General features: G+C 35.9%; 1 protein-coding gene across 1 annotated transcript in view; it reads right to left on the bottom strand.

Annotated features, from left to right (window-relative positions):
- Positions 1–18,166, bottom strand: part of LOC127424455 (A disintegrin and metalloproteinase with thrombospondin motifs 3-like) — a 175,081-nt gene that overhangs the window by 83,511 nt on the left and 73,404 nt on the right. Inside the window, exons 6-9 of the mRNA XM_051669699.1 lie at positions 12,148–12,231; positions 9,533–9,689; positions 4,168–4,273; positions 1,551–1,694 (exon numbers count right to left, since the gene is read on the bottom strand). Of these exons, the coding sequence (XP_051525659.1) occupies positions 1,551–1,694; positions 4,168–4,273; positions 9,533–9,689; positions 12,148–12,231 (491 nt within the window). The remainder of the gene's footprint in view (positions 1–1,550; positions 1,695–4,167; positions 4,274–9,532; positions 9,690–12,147; positions 12,232–18,166) is intronic.

Raw genomic sequence — 18,166 nt, 5'->3', positions numbered from 1 at the left:
AGCTTCAAAGGTGGTTTAGTTAAAAAAAAAAAAAAAAGAAAAGAAAATGTAAATAAGTATCAAAAGCATTATAGTAAAGTGCTCCTTATAAAAACAAATCAACTGCGAGAAGTATTGGTTGGTAGGGCTGAACGATTTGGACAAAAAATGTAATTGCGATTATTTTGAAAACAATTGCGATTGCGATTTGAACTGCGATATGATAAACATAAAACAAAAAACGTGTGATTCCTTTTAACCAAAATTAAACCATGTTTTGCCCATGCTTTACTGCCAACCGGAATTACTGTTCTAGAAAGTGTATTCACACTTGAGTCCTCAAAAAAAAAAAAAAAATTATTAATAAATAAAAACAGTGGGGGGAGCATCACAATCACTTTTCATCATTATTTTTTTTAAACCCAGTCTACTTGAATTTTATATTATTGCAATAATAATAACGTTATGTTAAGACATTGTTATAGAAAAATATTACTGTATAATAATAATTATCATTATTCCTATAATAATGTATTATTATCTAATAGTAATTTATTTCTTTAATAATTTCTTAACTTACTATGCAGTCCCGGTAAACCCCCAAGCCTTTACTTTGGTGGAAACTTTTATTTTTAAAAACTGAAGGGACGGAAGTTTACGTTGTTTGAAGTTGAGTTGACAACAGCCTTTTAATGCAGTGAAATATTTTCATCTGCCTTGCTATCAACAAAAACCAGCTTTCATGGGGTTATTTTAAATGTGTATAATAAATTGTAGCAGCTAAACATAGAGGTATGTGAAATTAAATATTTAGTGCTTTAAATAATGTGCTCAGTGCACGTTAACACACTTAACTGAATTCAGAGCCCATCTGTCACTCAGGGCACCAGATAGAGTTTGTGTGTATGTAGCACAGAACCACTCTAAAACGTGAAATGTGTAATACAATGATCCCGTTTACATGTATTTAAGAAAGCACTACACAATACAGACAAAACAGCCATGCATACAGTATAGGCGCAGCACAGCGGGCAGCGCGTTGACACTATTTATTTATTTAACGAAATCACAGCCCTCGCGGTTTGAAAATCGCACCGGGTCAAATCGCAATTTAGATTTTACTTTGGTTAATCGTTTAGCCCTATTGGTTGGTATGCTGCTGAAGATTCTCAGAATACTCATCGTGGCATAAACAGAGTAGCAATTATAGGAAAGTTTACAGGTAATCCCCGTTGGTCTGTCATCTTAAGGATATCACTGCAATCAAATCAAAGCACTTTAAAAAAAAAAAAAACTCCTTTGTCACACTATTCTCTCACAGCAAGCGACCTATTGGTGACTCTAATTTAGTTAGACAAATAGTCAGCTGAACCTGAGGTAACACCAAGCAAAGCAGAGCTCCAGTGATAACATGGGCCAATATTTACGCTCAAGTAACCTGTGAGAAATATTTATCGTCAGAACCTGTGAGAAGACACATTTCCATGTAAAGTGTGCACATAAGTTCAAGACCCGCATGTTTCAAGGGATAACACATAGAGAGGTGTGAGAAAAGAGAACTGTAATCTCACTGGATGTATCTCTTCAGTTCTTGCCCACTGCACATTGACCAGTGGTAGCGATGGAAGGCTGCTTGCACCAGAGGAGCCATCACACTTCCCATGGCTGTCTCATCTCCACAGCGGTTGCCCTGACCGTCATGCTCCATTCCCAGCCTACACAAAAGGCAAAATTATGGTAAGTAGTTAGATAATAGAAGCAATGGCCACAAGTAACATTTTCTACTCTAATTAGCATTGTTAATTGCATAGTTAATCCTCCGGCGCCTTCCAGATTAATGGGTATGACAATGGAAATTAAAAACAGACACGTTACACCAAGGGCATTGCTAGACATGGGCTGGCAAATACAGAACCAGCAGAGGCAATTTATGAGAAATGGATGTTATGTTAGTGGATGTTATGTTGTACAATACAGGTTAGGGATGGGTGATGATGGTTGACTAGTCAGTTGTTAGACGAATAGTGAGATTGACTTGTTTAGATTTATAAATATATACTGTATATATATATATATATTATTTTATTTTATTTTTTATCAGCAGTGCTTAAATTAGCATGCATAGTGTGCTGTAGAAAAACCCTCTCAGAAGAGTTGCATCTTTAAATTCACCCCTTTTAAAGCACCGCTGATACAGCCACACACATTCAGATGACCTTTAGTCATTTCGTTGTGTCTTGTGTGGTTTTTTTGAGCATCCTAACACAAGTGTTTTGATTTTAAGTCATTGTATCTTAAAATTTAGTTCAAATAGTCATACTTTTATAAACACTTCTTGAGACCCCTAAATTATTTTTGTTCCATTCCACTCTGCGCACATCTCACTGTTTCTGAATGCAAGAACATATAGTATGTAAACATAAACACCCCTAAGAAACATGGTGGTCCAAACGGGGTCAGTTGAAACCAGAAACCAGCTTAATTATACAAGGATCCTTAAGAACAGTTAGTCAATTCAGGCATCCCACCAACTAGTCGATCTTAAAAATACATATTATTACACATCCCTAGAACAAGTAAATAAACTAAAAACATATAAAAATGGCTTGGCCTATTAAAAAAGTGCAGTATCTTTTTCAGAGATTTTAACTTAATATTGTCATTACCCGTAGCAAATACCATTGCACTTTACAAAAGACCATGTGATGTACCATGTGAATAATTTACAACTGTCAGCAGCCTTGGATTATGACATAGCACTAATATGCCAATTGACCCCGGATCATTCACGCCCCTGATGACACTTGCTAAAGCCATAAAAAATGTATCTATTAAAATGCTATATAGGTATTTTAAATTATATATTATTTTGATATAATTTACAAAGTATCATTTATTTAATAACAAAGATTTATTCTTACAATACAAATGTCAAACATATGAAGAAAGATTTTGTATGGAAATAGGAAGTAGAGGCTTAAGAGGGAATCAACCAGCCTTCTCTCTGTGTGGCTGCCATCCAGACAATGATACATTTAGAGGCCTTAACATTTCTCTTTGTGAGTATTAAATAAAATGTTATTTTAGTCTGTGCCAATGCCATGCTGAATGAAAAATCAGAAGGATAGTGGTGAAATGTTTGGCAGGATGTGCCAGAGCGATTATGTTTTTGCCAGTCAAGTGCTCTTTGAAAAAAAAAAGGATTAAGGCTAGGAAAGAAAGAGATAGAGAAACAGTTTGAGAGGGTAAAGTCTTGGGTAACAATTCAATATGGAGAGGATGATAGGGAGGTTGTCTCCATAGCTAATTTGTGTGTAGGTGGTGAGCTTTTTGTGAAACCTTATTACATGTTAGATGCCTACAGACTTTAAGCAACTATTGTCAAAAGAGGGATTGAAGTTCTCTCACAAAAGGAAAATGACAAGACTGATTAGGCTAAATGCAGCTCTTAGTAGGGGATGTCTTACATGGCTATAATACCTGCTGAGAGAGTGACCAAGGACTTTTAATCATGAGCTTAAAACTTCATATGAGGGAATTGCAAGAGACTGTCTTTGTATCAAGGGGGATATAGTAGTTTGTGTTGTGATGTTGTATTATAACTCTTTCAAATCAATTCATGCTTTGTTGTTGTAACTTCACAATTAAGTTCACTTGTCTGAGGTACTTCAAATACAGCATTTGCCTCAAAGGAATAGCTCACCCAGAAATGAAAATTCTTTACTCAAACTTATGTAATGCGTAGTAACTTCTGGTTGTAAACGTGGGCTAGATGTAAGTTTCAGTGGAGGGGTAGACACAAACCTGTTTCCTTACACAAACCTGTCACATGGCTTCAGAAGTCTTAAAATACAGAGCATGAGTCATATGGACAACATTTATGATACTTTTAAGATGCTTTTTGTCTATTGTGTAGCTTGACAGCTGAGGTCATTATGAGCTGTAGTTGTATGGCAAGAGTTGCGTAAAGATTCATCAAAAATATCCCGTTGTTTTTAAGAGGAAAATATAATTTGGTTTGGAATGACATGAAGGTGAGAGAATATTCATTTTTAAGTGAACTATTCATTTAAACTTGCTACTTACTAGCTGCCTTTTCTAATAGGATGTTGTTATAGAAAACACTTAACAAAAGCAAACATCATTTTGATATGGCTGACAAGTCCCTGGTGATGTTTATAAACCTACACATGTCCTGTCTCATGGGCTACTACAAAGGCAGAAGAGAAGCCATCTTCATGATTGAGGGTGCAGCTGCGGACAGAGTGGCACATCCCGGTGACAGGGGCATATCCTGAGAATGGTGGGAGAGAGAGAGTTAGAGAATGTCAGAGACAGGGATTATTTATTATGTCATAACAGTGCAACTTCTTGACTCTACATTCTGACAGCTGGCTGGTTGGAGTAATTGTAATATTCTGAGCAGAGTGATGCTGACAACATAGACATTCTGCAATTCTACAACAGTGAAAACTGCTTCTGAAAATAGACCCAAGCCCTCCACCCCGACCCGTAGCCTGAGGGGAGCTTTACATTCCGGGGGGACAAGTTCAGAAAAATGTAGCTGGTTGGTCAAGAGATAAACTTTTTTATTTGTGTGTGAGGGGTCCAGGGTTCAAAATATGCGTTATATAATTTGGAGATCAAATTTGGAGCTTTTCCGTCAGTGGATATATTTTTGCACTTTGTTTTGTAATTTCACTTGAGTGGAAAGTGGCCCACAGATAAGCAGTTTGGAAGCACTTAATTCCTTATTTAGATCATCAACCCCCAAGGTCAGTGTAGTAAATGGTATTCATTAGATTTCCAGAACACTCACAGCATCGCCTATGGGTATGCAGTATGGTATAAGTAATCTCATCAGGCAAAATGCTTCTCTTGGGTTTTAAATGAGATGACTGAGATAAATACAGAGTTTTCACTGCTGTAAAACTTCAGCAACAGGCTGCCCTGTTCCACAGCTACATATGTGGGTGTATTGGAATACCACACAAAGCCTGTTACACTGACCAAGTACTTCAGAAGATAAATGACTGCTTTTGACTGTTACTTTGAATACATATACAACAACACTATAATCTATTATACTATTTTTTGTTATTATCAGCTCTACCCTATAAAAAAGAATTCTGTGGAAGGTGTCTCTATTTTTGAGCAAGTGCAAACTACCCCAAAAAGACCAGCTGGTTCAGGCTGGTTTGGTCTTGATATTGCTGATGGATACTGCATAGCCATTCTAACCAGCAAAAATTGTGGTCAACCAGCATGGATTTTCTGGTGAAGTTGGTTGACCTAGAAAGTTTTGCTGGTTAAAGGGATAGTTCACTCAAAAATGAAAATGTTCTCATAATCTACTCACCCCCATGCCATCCCAGATGTATATGACTTCCTTTCTTCAGCAGAACACATTTGAAGAAAAATAGAAAAATATCTCAGCTCAGTAGGTCTTTATAATGGATGTGGATGTTAAATTTTTTTTGATGCCCCAAAAAGCACAGACAGTCAGCATTAACGTCATCCATACGACTCCAGTGGTTAAATTAATGTCTTATAAATTAACACATTATAAATGTCTTATACGATCGCTTTTGTTGCAAAAAAGTTAAATATTTAAGTACTTATTAACTATAAATAATTGCTTCCATTAAGCAGCGGTATGCACGTTCACGAGAGGGCTGAGGTCACGCGGTCTCTCGTGTGACGTATTGGCGTTGACATGTTCATGTGAGAAGTGAAGCATGCACGACACACCCGGAAGGGCAGCACTGTTTACAGTTGAGTAGGAGGAATGCTGTACAGTTCGAACACCATAAACAAATTGAAGCAAATTTAAACAAAGATGTCAGAAGATTTTGATTTAAGAGGAGAAGAGGAAATACAAGTTAGTTACAGCCATATTTATTTGAACCTGAGAACTCTGACCAGGAGCAAAGGGAGATGGGGGAGGCTGGACTAACAAGCCTCAGAGAGACAGTGAGCTCAGGAGACATGGTGGTGCACATGTAGGCAATGCCAATAGGGGTAGAGAGCGTCTGCTGCAATGAATGGAATGTTGCCATGCCATCGCTGGAAAGACCTCGTGATCTCAGCCCTCTTCTGAACACGCATACTGCTGCTTACCAAAAGTACTTAAATATTGATCTTTTTCAAAATCAAAAGCAAGCTTATCGCTTTACAAGACATTCATTTAACCACTGGAGTTGTATGGATTATGTTAATGCTGATTGTCTGTGCTTTTTGGAGCATCACAAAATCGTGTTACCATCCATATGCATTATAAGGACCTACTGAACTGAGATATTTTCTATTTTTCTTCAAATGTGTTCTGCTGAAGAAAGGAAGTCATAAACATCTGGGATAGCATGACGGTGAGCAAATGATGAGAGAATTTTTATTTTTGGTGAACTATCCCTTTAAGTTAGTTAAGGAGTCTGGTGAAGACACCAGCACACCAGCATTCAAAACACAACATACTGTACATGCTGGTCTTTTCAACAGGTCAGTGTTCTAGATGTAGTCCTCATTAATCTGGATACATTTGAAAATGTATCTTTTTCTCTATGTTTTGGCCTTCCAAAACAAAAACGCTCTCCCAAGTGGATACATTTCAAAACGGCGAATTCACGTTGTAGTGTGGACAGGGAAAATGGAGATATTCGAAAACAATGATGTATTTGTTGTCATGTGATGCAGTAATCCATTAAACCCAAAACAACCAAGATGGCGGCCCATGTTGTAGCAACCTTTTTGTGCCTGCTATCCATTTTGATAGCTTTGTTAAAGATAAATGTTACTTTGTACAACCTTCACTTTGCATTCATTCAAAAGGCAACAAGAATTCACTTGGAATTGCTGTCAGGCAGCAAACACGAGGACAACTGCGTTTCAGGGACACACTTTGTAAATTGGGGGGGGGGGGGGTATGCGCAGTAAGGGGATTTAAGCGTTTTCAGATGTTTCAGTGTGGACGAGCAACTTTTGGTAAATGTTTGAAAAAGGTAGTGTGGACGAAGAACGTTTTTAAATGAAAACGCAGTTTTCAAATTTATCCAGATTAATGTAGACGTATTCTGATGGCTCAGTTTGCATCAAAAAATCCATTATTGCTTGGACGCTAAAGAAAAGAAACTGGAAAAGTCCAGTGAGCAAAAGGCTGAGTATATTGTAATATATTTCAAACCTCAGGGATTTTGGCTATGTACTGTATCTCTAGAAAACAAATGTATAATCAAGGCAGATTATTTCCTCTCAAAAGGGGGTGGAAAGATGTGTCAGACAATAAGACAGATAGTTTACAAATATTAACTCTGTATATATTGTCACCCAATTCAAAGTAATTCCACAAAAGAGACATTTTTTTTTACACACAGCAAAAGTTGTATGGAACTACCGTTAAAACTTTTAACAACTGATTTGATTACTCAATTTAAAGCTCAACACAGCAAGGAATATAAGTTTGTTAAAGCTAAAGTGGAGGATGCTTCAGCTAAAAAGGGACAAGCTTCATCATTCGGACTTCAGTTAATGTGAGTTAAGAACATTCAAGATATTAACAAAACTTACCAATTTAATGTGAGCCTAATAGCAGGCTATTCAGAATACAGTTAAAGGGCCTCATTCATGAAACACGAGCAGAACGAATTTTTGTGTAAATCATTCGTAAAGCCTTTTCTGATGTAAATTCTCAGATTCATGAAAGTTTTCGTATTTTCAAAACGTTAGTTGGTAAGAACGAAATTTACATCTGCTCCTGACCACGTGTAAATCATGCATAGGACATCCGAATGTGTTCTTTCAGGCAAACTGACATGACTACATTTTGATAGAAGTTAAATTAAATAAGTAATAAAAAAAAAATCACTAATAATTAAATGAGTGAATTTAACTTTAAAAAAATACATAAATTAGTCAAAAAAAGAAGAAAAAAAACTTTTCTTTTTAAACCATAGCCTATGCTTATTTAGAAATGTTTCTTTACTGCTTGAATTAATTTTTTTTAATTTTTCAACTCTAGAAAAGAGTTTTTTTTGTTTTTCATAGCTTTCACAATTTAGTATAGGCATTGGTAAATTGTGTTCATTTGATAACGCATGGTCAGTGCTAATGCTGTTAAATCCATAAATAAACTAGGTGTGTACACAATACAACAGGGAAAAAATAGAAAAAGCCTGCACACTGTCGCATAGTTTGTAAATCTGTAATATCTTACAGTGTTTCGGTCAAAGATCTTCTTCAGGCATTCTATTAATTTCTCTGAAGATTCTTCCAATTGCAAGTAGCCTATATCATTGCTACCATTATGATTTACCCGAGAAGTTTCACAAATGATGCTGGTGATGCGCTGCTAACTGAGAGGTTAATGGTGGTGGACATCCTCCTACCCGTGTGAACAAAAAACTTTTGAATCAAACAATTTTTATTGACTTCTTGAACAGTTTGATTCACAAAAACCATCATATGACAGGAAAAACATGCAATGACAGTAAGTCTTCACTTTCTTTGAGATGCTATTGTGTTTGCTAAATCAAAATGACACGATGTGAATGCACTTCATTCATAAAAACAATTTCATTACTGTTCTGCAGATGTTAACATCATTTACAAGCGAGTCTGGTGCCTTCCTTATATTCCGTTTTAATGGGAGTGGATTATGATAATTGTGAATGAACATGCAAACGCCCCATCTTAGTTGTTTTATATATATATATATATATATATATATATATATATATATATATATATATATAATATACAGTTATATTAATATACTTGACTTTTCCAGGCCTGGCAATCACAATTTCAAATGTTTTCCATGAGCACAGGAATACTGAATAAGCCAATATAGCACATCAGCACTAATTAGCTCAATAATTGCCACTGCCAGACACTGAATGAAGCTTGGGTAGGTGGATAGGCCAAAGAGCTCTTCTCACATGATTAACGAGGGGCTTGAAAGTGTACAGTGGCATGATAAGGGAAGTCTGAGAGTAGCAGTGACAGCACAAACACTTCATGCTGAGATCAGTGCTCTTCTCGGGAAATGCTTGAGCTTTCCTGTCAGGTTGAATAGACATTAAGTGTGCACTGTGTGAACTTCTTTGCCAGCGCTAAAGGAGATATGCTCTGAGAGGACCGCTGCTTTAGCGGCCCGCCTGAAGCATAAGACAACAAAATCATATTTTACTCTGTGGTTATGTAAGTGTGCTTTCATGTACCTTTGCTATCCTTTTCAAATGGTGTGAAACTCTTTACACATCCACTGTCTGTCTACAGATGAACTTGTACACCAACCAGCATTCTGTCAGACTTTCTTACAGCATTAGTGCTGAGAGAAACCCATAGGGACTGACAGTAAGAGAGCGAGTATTAGAGAGAGAAAGCGAGAGAAAGACTGACTTTTTCTCAGCATAAACATATATGTATATATATATATAACTTCGGTGTGCAGAAAAAGCTATGGGACATGACAAGGCCCAGAATGGTTTACAAGTTAGGGGCATGTTAAGGAGAAAAAAACAGGCATGGCAAAAGGTTAAAGAGGAGGTCGTCTCACCCTGCATGCCAGTGGGGCCAAAGCCTTGCCGTGTCAGGAAGATGGCATGGTCGTGATGCTCTGAGTGCTCTGGATCCTCTTTTTGTTGGACGAAGGCCCAGCGGCACACGTTCTCCAGGCTTCGTGAAGGGTTGCCACGCTCAATAAGACTGATTGACTGAGAAAAAGAGTTAAGTCTCATTAAGGCATGGTTTATTGAACACTATCAGCATTTATTAGTCTAAAATAGGCTTAAACTGAGAATGATCACTGTCTTTTAGATAGAGTATTATTTATTTATAGTACAGAGAGTAGTCAACACTCTCAGAGCAGTCTTGGGAGCATTCTAGAACCTGTTTTAGGAACTGTTTACAGTTTTCAATTTTAAACTACAGTGCAATAAATTCCAATGCCATTTTGCTATAAGTTTTTTTCCTATACCAGGATTCAATTATTCAACTAACACAGAGTCTCCATTTAAAGGGGTTAAATTGTGAAAAATAAATAAATAAATAAATAATAATAATAATTTCTACACACAGAAACAAGATACTGTTATTCCAGTTAATATTTGGGCTGTCCATCGATCAACAATGTATGACATGATACATTGATTAATTAATCAAATTAATTGCAAATAATCCCATCTCAATATTTGCAAAGAAAAAAAATAATTTAAAGGCATTAAATTATTGTCGCAGATGAGTAAAGCATTAAATAGACTTTACAAAAAGAGGCTTTAGAAGTCAATAAATATATGATTGTTTCATTTCATTGAACATACGTTTATCACTGGCATACAGTCCACAGCAAATCATTTTTGCAATCAAGCTTGAGAATCTGTCCTGAGGCTGTTCACACAGAATGTTTTCTTACAGTGCATTCCATTTGAACAATCTTTCAATTATTGGTTTATGTACAAATGCATCAAATGAATGTCTTTGGCCATTGCATTGCATATCTCTACTTGTCAATGTCTCTTTCCATGACCCTTGCATATTTAAGATGGTGTGTCAAGTTAAAAATTCTTATGAATGTACGAAACTCCTACAATCTGTTGCTGCCTTTGGAAAAAAAATATTTCATTTACTACAAAAACCGTACTTTCCTCTGCCATTTTGAAAGTTTATATCTCCTCCCAGCTTTGAAAACTCAGGTATCAAAATTATGACTTGAGGGGGCGTTCATGTGCAACTTCTGGGTAGAAAACACGTATTTATGATAATTACCAAAGAACAAGTAGGCAGCATTAGTGTTGTTACTCATTTCACATGCAGTGAGGGCATTTCCATAGAACTCTAAAAGGTACAGTAGAAAAATGTTTAACCGGCCATCTAACAATCAGAAAGAGAGTGGAAAATTGTAAAATAAAAATAAACTATGATTGTTTTTGGTTGTACACTACCGGTCAAAAGTTTTGAAACACTTGACTGAAATGTTTCTCATGATCTTAAAAATCTTTTGATCTGAAGGCGTATGCTTAAATGTTTGAAATTAGTTTTGTAGACAAAAATATAATTGTGCCACCATATTAATTTCTTTCATTATAAATCTAAAATTAATTAAAAAAAATAAATAAACGTTTTTGAAATTGATGACTTGGACCAAATAATAAGGAAAAGCAGCCAATAAGTGCCCAGCATAGATGGGAACTCCTTCAATACTGTTTAAAAAGCATCCCAGGGTGATACTTCAAGAAGTTGGTTGAGAAAATGTCAAGAGTACATGTCTGCAAATTCTAGGCAAAGGGTGACTACTTTGAAGATGCTAAAATATAACACAGTTTTGATTTATTTTGGATTTTGTTTAGTCACAACATAATTCCCATAGTTCCATTTATGTTATTCCATCGTTTTGATGACTTTACTATTATTCTAAAATGTGAAGAAAAAATAATAATAAAGAATGAGTATTTCAAAATTTTTGATCGGTAGTGTACGTGGAGCCATTGGCGTAGAATTGGGGGGCCAATGCTGTGAATGGAGTGATTTGTCCCCACAATCATGCATCTGTCCTTGTTTATATATTTTTTTCAACGCTGAAAATAATTAAGTTTGAGATACCTTGCAACTGCGTGACTGTTAGTCTGTCATAATCAGACAAAAACACTGAAGTCCCCCCTCCATTGTACGTGTTGGTATCATCCAACTAGTGTCACGAAATCCCCCTCTAGCATAGACGGCGGTGTCACGTATTACCTGTTACTTTTCTCAGCCCTGGCCAGTCGTTTATTATTACTGGATGAGGATTTTTAAAAATGCTTTTATAGATAATGCTGAGGCAGATTTCCATTCACAGGTATGAATCCTAGCAACTTTAGGTTTTTATCAAAAAATACTATCCAATGTAAAAATGTCTCCAATGAGATATAATTGTTCTGAGATTTAAATGTGGATGCATGGATGCATGGAGGATTCGGTTGTCAGAGTGTCAAAATATTTAAGAGTATGCAATTAATATAATTTTCTATTTATCTGTGCATTCATTTGAACTGTCATTATGCACTGTGTAATGTGTTGTAATGAAACAATGATATTCATTTGATGATATTTAAAATGAGGATGGCCCCTTTTAAGATTTAGAGAGGACTTGGAATGTTGTGATATTAGAGGTATTTATAATTCAACAGTCCTTACCTTGGCATAGCCCAGCATGATCATCCTCACAAGGACAACATTAATGTGCACACCTAATGACTCATCATGGTAGATCTCATTCACCTGTAATCACACATGTTGGAACAATGCATTAATATCCTTTTAGTTCAATATAATAAAAGAACAAAACATTGATTTCGCCTCAAAGGGGAACAAGGATATCAGGCAAGGATACAAGTTGCCTCATCCTCCACCTAGACATATATGACAGCTACTGATTATATCAACTCCAAGGACTGCAAAAAATGAAACAAAGCTGCTTCACCCTGTTTCTGCACCCTCACTGTGATTGACAATGAGCAAGATAGAGCAAAGAGTTTACTACAAGAACTCAGAGATAAAGAGAGGAGGAGGAAATGGGATCTCAAGCTTGTAAGGGCAGCTATCTGAAGCATATAAGGCATTTTTAGACATGTCTTGGGGCTACAGTTGGCATGGAAAAGGCTATGAAAGGTTGGTAAATGAAAAGGCCCTAGTGTTGAGCTGGTAATACAGAAGCCTTTTAAAGGTTTAGATGTTTTTCCTTCCCCACCTAGCTAAGAGGCTGCTGTGTGAGGTTGGGAGGAGAGGCACTGGGTTTTGGGGGCACAGTTTTGCTGCTTGAAAGCAGGGTGTAGTGCTGTACCAAGTACATACATACAAAATGTCACAAATGTTTAATCGATTCTGGAGCTATTTTCAAGAACTGGCCACATGTCATTACATAGGTTGTCATATTCAGCCAAAAAGGATTCGATATATCGAAATGAATCTGCAAAAATATTTAACTTGTTTACATTTTGCGACCATTTTTCCCGCTGGTGCGAATACAAAATTGGCCAACATTTACTCTCTTTTTCTGTTTATGCGCTGCATAAACTGTTAAACAACATCCAACAGCAAACGCATAAAAAGCGGAGCGAAACAGAGCTATCCGTTACCCAAACCAATTATCAGCACAGCTCAATAGGCAGAGCAGTGAGAGCGCATAGCAGGTGCGTTGACTAGCGCAGCACAGATCATTACAACGCTGCAAGAACCAGTGAGAAGAATGGCAAGAGTCGCGGAACCCATTTGAATTTGGCACAGAATTCTCTGGTGTAATCTGTTATGAAAACACTCAATGAGTAAACTAGTTTAAAACCACATTCTAAAAAGCATTGACAAGATGAACAGTAGAGAACACTGTGCTATGCACAGACATAAATTAGAAGACTTTTGTACACATCACCACCCTTAAATTTTTTTAACCATGAATTAACTATAGTAACACTAACTGTATTAATTACTGTATAGTAGGCCTACTTTAGGCAGAAATATATTCATAATAAATATTATCATATTACTACTATAGGTCTGTTACATTTATAATAGACTACATTAGGGGAGTGAGGGAATATCTTTCATTTATTTTACAACTATGGCAGTTTCTAAATGTTTTTATTATGTATTTAAATGTTTGAAATGTGTTTATGGTACTGTTTTTCTTAATGCTTAGTGTCTTAATGCAGAAGAAACATATCCAATTCTTGAGCAAGAGTTTCCATTTCGTTTGTGTGTATTATAATAAGTGGTGATTCAGCACTGGAGTTTACAGTATTTTTAATAGAGCCTGACCGATATGGGATTTTTGAGACCAATACCGATTTTAGAGAGGGAAAATTCACAGATTACCGATATGGTGACCGATATAGCTAATTTTTGAGCTGGAATGAAAACAGACCTTTTCTATGTGGATTGTGCACCGATTTTGCACCAATATGACTATGCAAAAGTACTCAGAAGGATGCTTTCTTAAACAAATATTTTTATCAATGAATATTTGACATTATTATTATACATTGTCAACAAATTCTAGAAATGAACACTGAGAAAATAAAGAATAAATAAAAATACAATAAATAGCTTAATAAACATCAGTACTGTTAGTATGTCAATTGCTGACCATTTAAATAAAGAATAAATAAAAATAAAATAAATAGCTAAATAAACATCAGTACTGAATGTATCAGTCAAATGCTGACCATTTAAATAAAGAATAAAAATACAATAAATAGCTTCATTAACATCAGTACTGTATGTTTAGTATCAGTCAAATGCTGACCATTTAAACAAAGAATAAATAAAAATAAAATAAATAGCTTCATTAACATTAGTACTGTATGTTTAGTATCAGTCAATGGCTGACCATTTAATTAAATAATAAATTAAAATAAATAGCTAAATAAACATCAGTAGTACTGTTTAGTATCAGTCAGTTCCTGACCATTAAAATAAAGAATAAATTCAAATAAAATAAATAGCTAAATAAACATTAGGGGCCGGTTGCACCAGCTATTCGTACGTTGCAACTTAGCCTAGTTGTGGCGTAAATGGGCAATTTACGCACTACTAAATATTTGAGCGTTGCACCATTACATTTATGTAGGACGTAACCCTACGTATAAACTAAATATATACGGAAGCCTCCGACCAGGAGTAACTGATGGAATAAAAAAGCAGACTCACTTAATGACATCAGTGAGCTCATGTTTTGTGTGACAACCCTCAGTCCTTTCGACATATATGATGGCGTTGATATTTACACTCGTTTACATTTATGAGAGAGAAAAAAAAACTTACTTTTAAGCGGCTCTTCAGCATGAAACCAATCTAACGGTGCCGTTTTTAGGGTGCGTCGCCCGGTGTCAAGTTTCAACACATTCAAAATATATATATGATTTTAAAATGAATAAATGTCTGTTTTTCCAGCCTGTTGTATTAGTATTTATAACCCGTCATTTATTTTAGATACAGTTCCTATATATTATTATTTACACAGGGCAAATATACTGTTTATTAAATCTACTTTTATTACGTATCGTATTTTAATGTCTGGAAAACCAGACTTCTAAATATTACATTTTGTAAATGCAACGGCTGGAATTGTTCGGATGAAGGGGGTACCAAACTGTGAATCCTGAACAAAACAGTTTGGTGAATACATGTTTACATGCTGACAAGCAATGAAAGTAGCTATATGGTTAGCTAGTTAGCTATAAGCTCGTTGTCATGGAGAGTAAAAGATGGACTTTATTTACTTTCCAGCATTGTGTCTCACCAACTAAGTAACAGCGAAGCGTGAAATCAACACTCAACAGACACAATCCACCACCGCACCGTTGTCTGCTGAGCTGCAAAAAGATGCTCTGATGTTTACCTTTCAATCTGCTACATTACTGACTGCACTGACAAACTATAGCTGGCTAACAGAAAACAGATGTGATAAACATGGAGTGACATGGTTGTCAGGGACAGGGTTAACGTTATATTAGTTATATAAAATGATGGGGTCATTTTTTATTAACTTTCCAGTAATTTAACGAGACCACTCATATCCACACAGTTTAACTCCACCCTGTCTGCAGAGCCACCGTCAGTTCAGAGTCAGCTCTGTAAACAGTAGAGTCGGAGCGCGCTCTGCTGGACAAACTACGCTATGACACCAATTTTAAAGCATTGTTTTCTGCATTATATGTTCTGAAAAAAAGTTTTCATATCGGTAAAATATACGCCGATACCGATACATCAGTGAAAGGCTAATATCGGCCGATAATATATACCGATATATCGGTCGAGCACTAATTTGTAATATTATGATGAGTGCTCGTTGTGGCTGTTATCAGTGGCGTTGAGTGACAGTGGGCAGCGATGTGCTCTTGTGCACAAAGACATGCACCCTACTTGCTCCGTGGTTGTACATCTCGCGCTCCTTTCCAGAAAAATCACAAAGCAAAACGCAAGCAGATGTGCCCCCGCTAATGATATACATCCACTAATAAACATCTAATAATAAATCATATTCTTAGTCAGTGATTTAGTAGTGAGTAGTTGATTATGGAATCATCATTGCTGAAAGTGCGTAGTCGCTGTTACACTCTATCATATCGCTTGCAATGCTTTTTTCTTCACAATTCAATAATTTTGTGCGGAGCCTGTGGCTTAAGACAGACCCAGGGGACTGTGGAATCCAGTTTGAAAAATATGACATACTATGTAGTAACTCTGTAGTAAGAATACTGATGGGCAAAGAAAGAGGCGTGGTGGGTCATTTTGGGGCAAACGAGACTGTAGTCATTAGTCAGGGTTTATTAAACATACAGTGTACTTCTCAACAGTGTGCTGGAGAAGTGAGCAGCGGGGACATCTACTGGAGGAAGGTTTTACAACTCTAAAAGTGGCCTTTTAAACTTTTTTGCATTTTCCCACAACAGTCTCGCCGACATCCACAAGTACTCCATCTTTTTGTTTGTTTTCCCACACTAAAGGAAAAATATGGTAACACTTTACAATAAGATTCCATTTGTTAACATTAGTTAATGCATTAGGTATCATGAACTAACAATGAACAATATATTTTGCAGCATTTATTAATCTTTGTTAATGCTAGTTGATAAAAATACAATTGTACATTGTTAGTTTGTGTTAGTTCATTGTGCATTAACTAATGTTAACATATACAACTTTGTATTTTAAAAATGTATTACTATATGTTGAAATTAACATTAACCAAGATTAATCAGTGGTGTAAACTAATTGTTCATTGTTAGTTCATATTAACTAATGGAATCTTATCATAAAGTGTTACCAAAAATACAAATGAGATCTCTTTAATATTTCAGTTAATTCTCCTAGACAAGAATGAGATTAAATGGAGAGTTTTGCTGAAGTCTCCTGCTTCTCAGATATTTCTCCTGAAAAACAGACCTCAGTCACCTCTAGAGATTTCAATATTAACTCCATCAAATTATTTGAAGACCAAATTCTCTGAGCTATTCTATAACTCTATACTCTTACTACTGTATATGTGAACAATTATTCCATTTGTGTCTATTTTTATTTCTTCCAAAGAATTTGAAGAGAAACATCTGAGACAATGTTGATACTTAAATAAAACATATCTGAGAGGTCCTGAGCAAATACTAAGTGATACAATTTAATTCCAGGATGTCGTCTGTCACAGCAACACGAAAAGAAAAAAACAAAGAAAGAACTCCACAAAGAAAGAAGAATGTTTCTTTGACAATAGTTGACATTAATTCTAGCAAATGGTTCAAGCAAAACTAAGGACTGGTTGCATATGACATCATAACACATCATGCAATCAGCAGAATGAAGTCACATACTGCATACAATTCGACATACAGTGAGGAGCTTACAGGCACTCTAGTCTTTATACTGTATATACTCTATATATTCAAATGATTCAAATAGTTTTTATGCTGATATAGTTTATATATTTACATTTACATTTAGTCATTTAGCAGACGCTTTTATCCAAAGCCTTTCTGCATGTAAAGCCTTTCATTTTCAGTTTGAAGGAAATGCAATGACTGATGCTAATAGCTCCACAGATTACAAAGAGCATCTGTGGTGGTTACATTTCAAAATTGTATTCAAAAAATAATCATTTACAAAACAAGCTATGCGTCAATCCCGCAAGATAATGAGTTCCTCTGTTTTGAAGGATTAGTTCAACCAAAAATAAAAGTTCTGTGATTATATACTTACCCATATGCTGTTCCAAACAGATATGACTTTCTTTCTTCTGTGGAACACAAAAAGTAAATTTTTGAAGAATATTTTGGGCTACATGTTTCCGTATAATGAAAGTGAATGAGGATTGGTCAAGCCCCAAAAACAACAAAAAAGTAAAGTAAAAGTGGTTCATATGACTCATGCTTTATATTCCAAGTATTCTGAAGTCATATGATAGCTTTGTGTGAGGAAAAGATGGGAATTTTGTCTTTATTCACTGAAACTATTGGCACCCACTCTAGGTCACCTTGGCACATTTATGAGAGTCCATGAGAGAAGTAGCGATTTTCTGAATCGGTCGAGTCAGATCTTCCCAATTAATCAGTTGAACCAGTTCACAAACCCGGTGTATGACAAATCACAAATCACACTAATTTGGTTCTCATCTTCTGAACTCACTGACTCAATCATCCATTCACAGCAGTTAACAGCTCACTGGAGG

The sequence above is a fragment of the Myxocyprinus asiaticus genome, chromosome 3, assembly GCF_019703515.2.
Source record: "Myxocyprinus asiaticus isolate MX2 ecotype Aquarium Trade chromosome 3, UBuf_Myxa_2, whole genome shotgun sequence".
Lineage (NCBI taxonomy): Eukaryota > Metazoa > Chordata > Actinopteri > Cypriniformes > Catostomidae > Myxocyprinus > Myxocyprinus asiaticus.
Note: the sequence above shows the minus strand (reverse complement) of the source record. Positions and strands in the feature narration are given on the sequence as shown.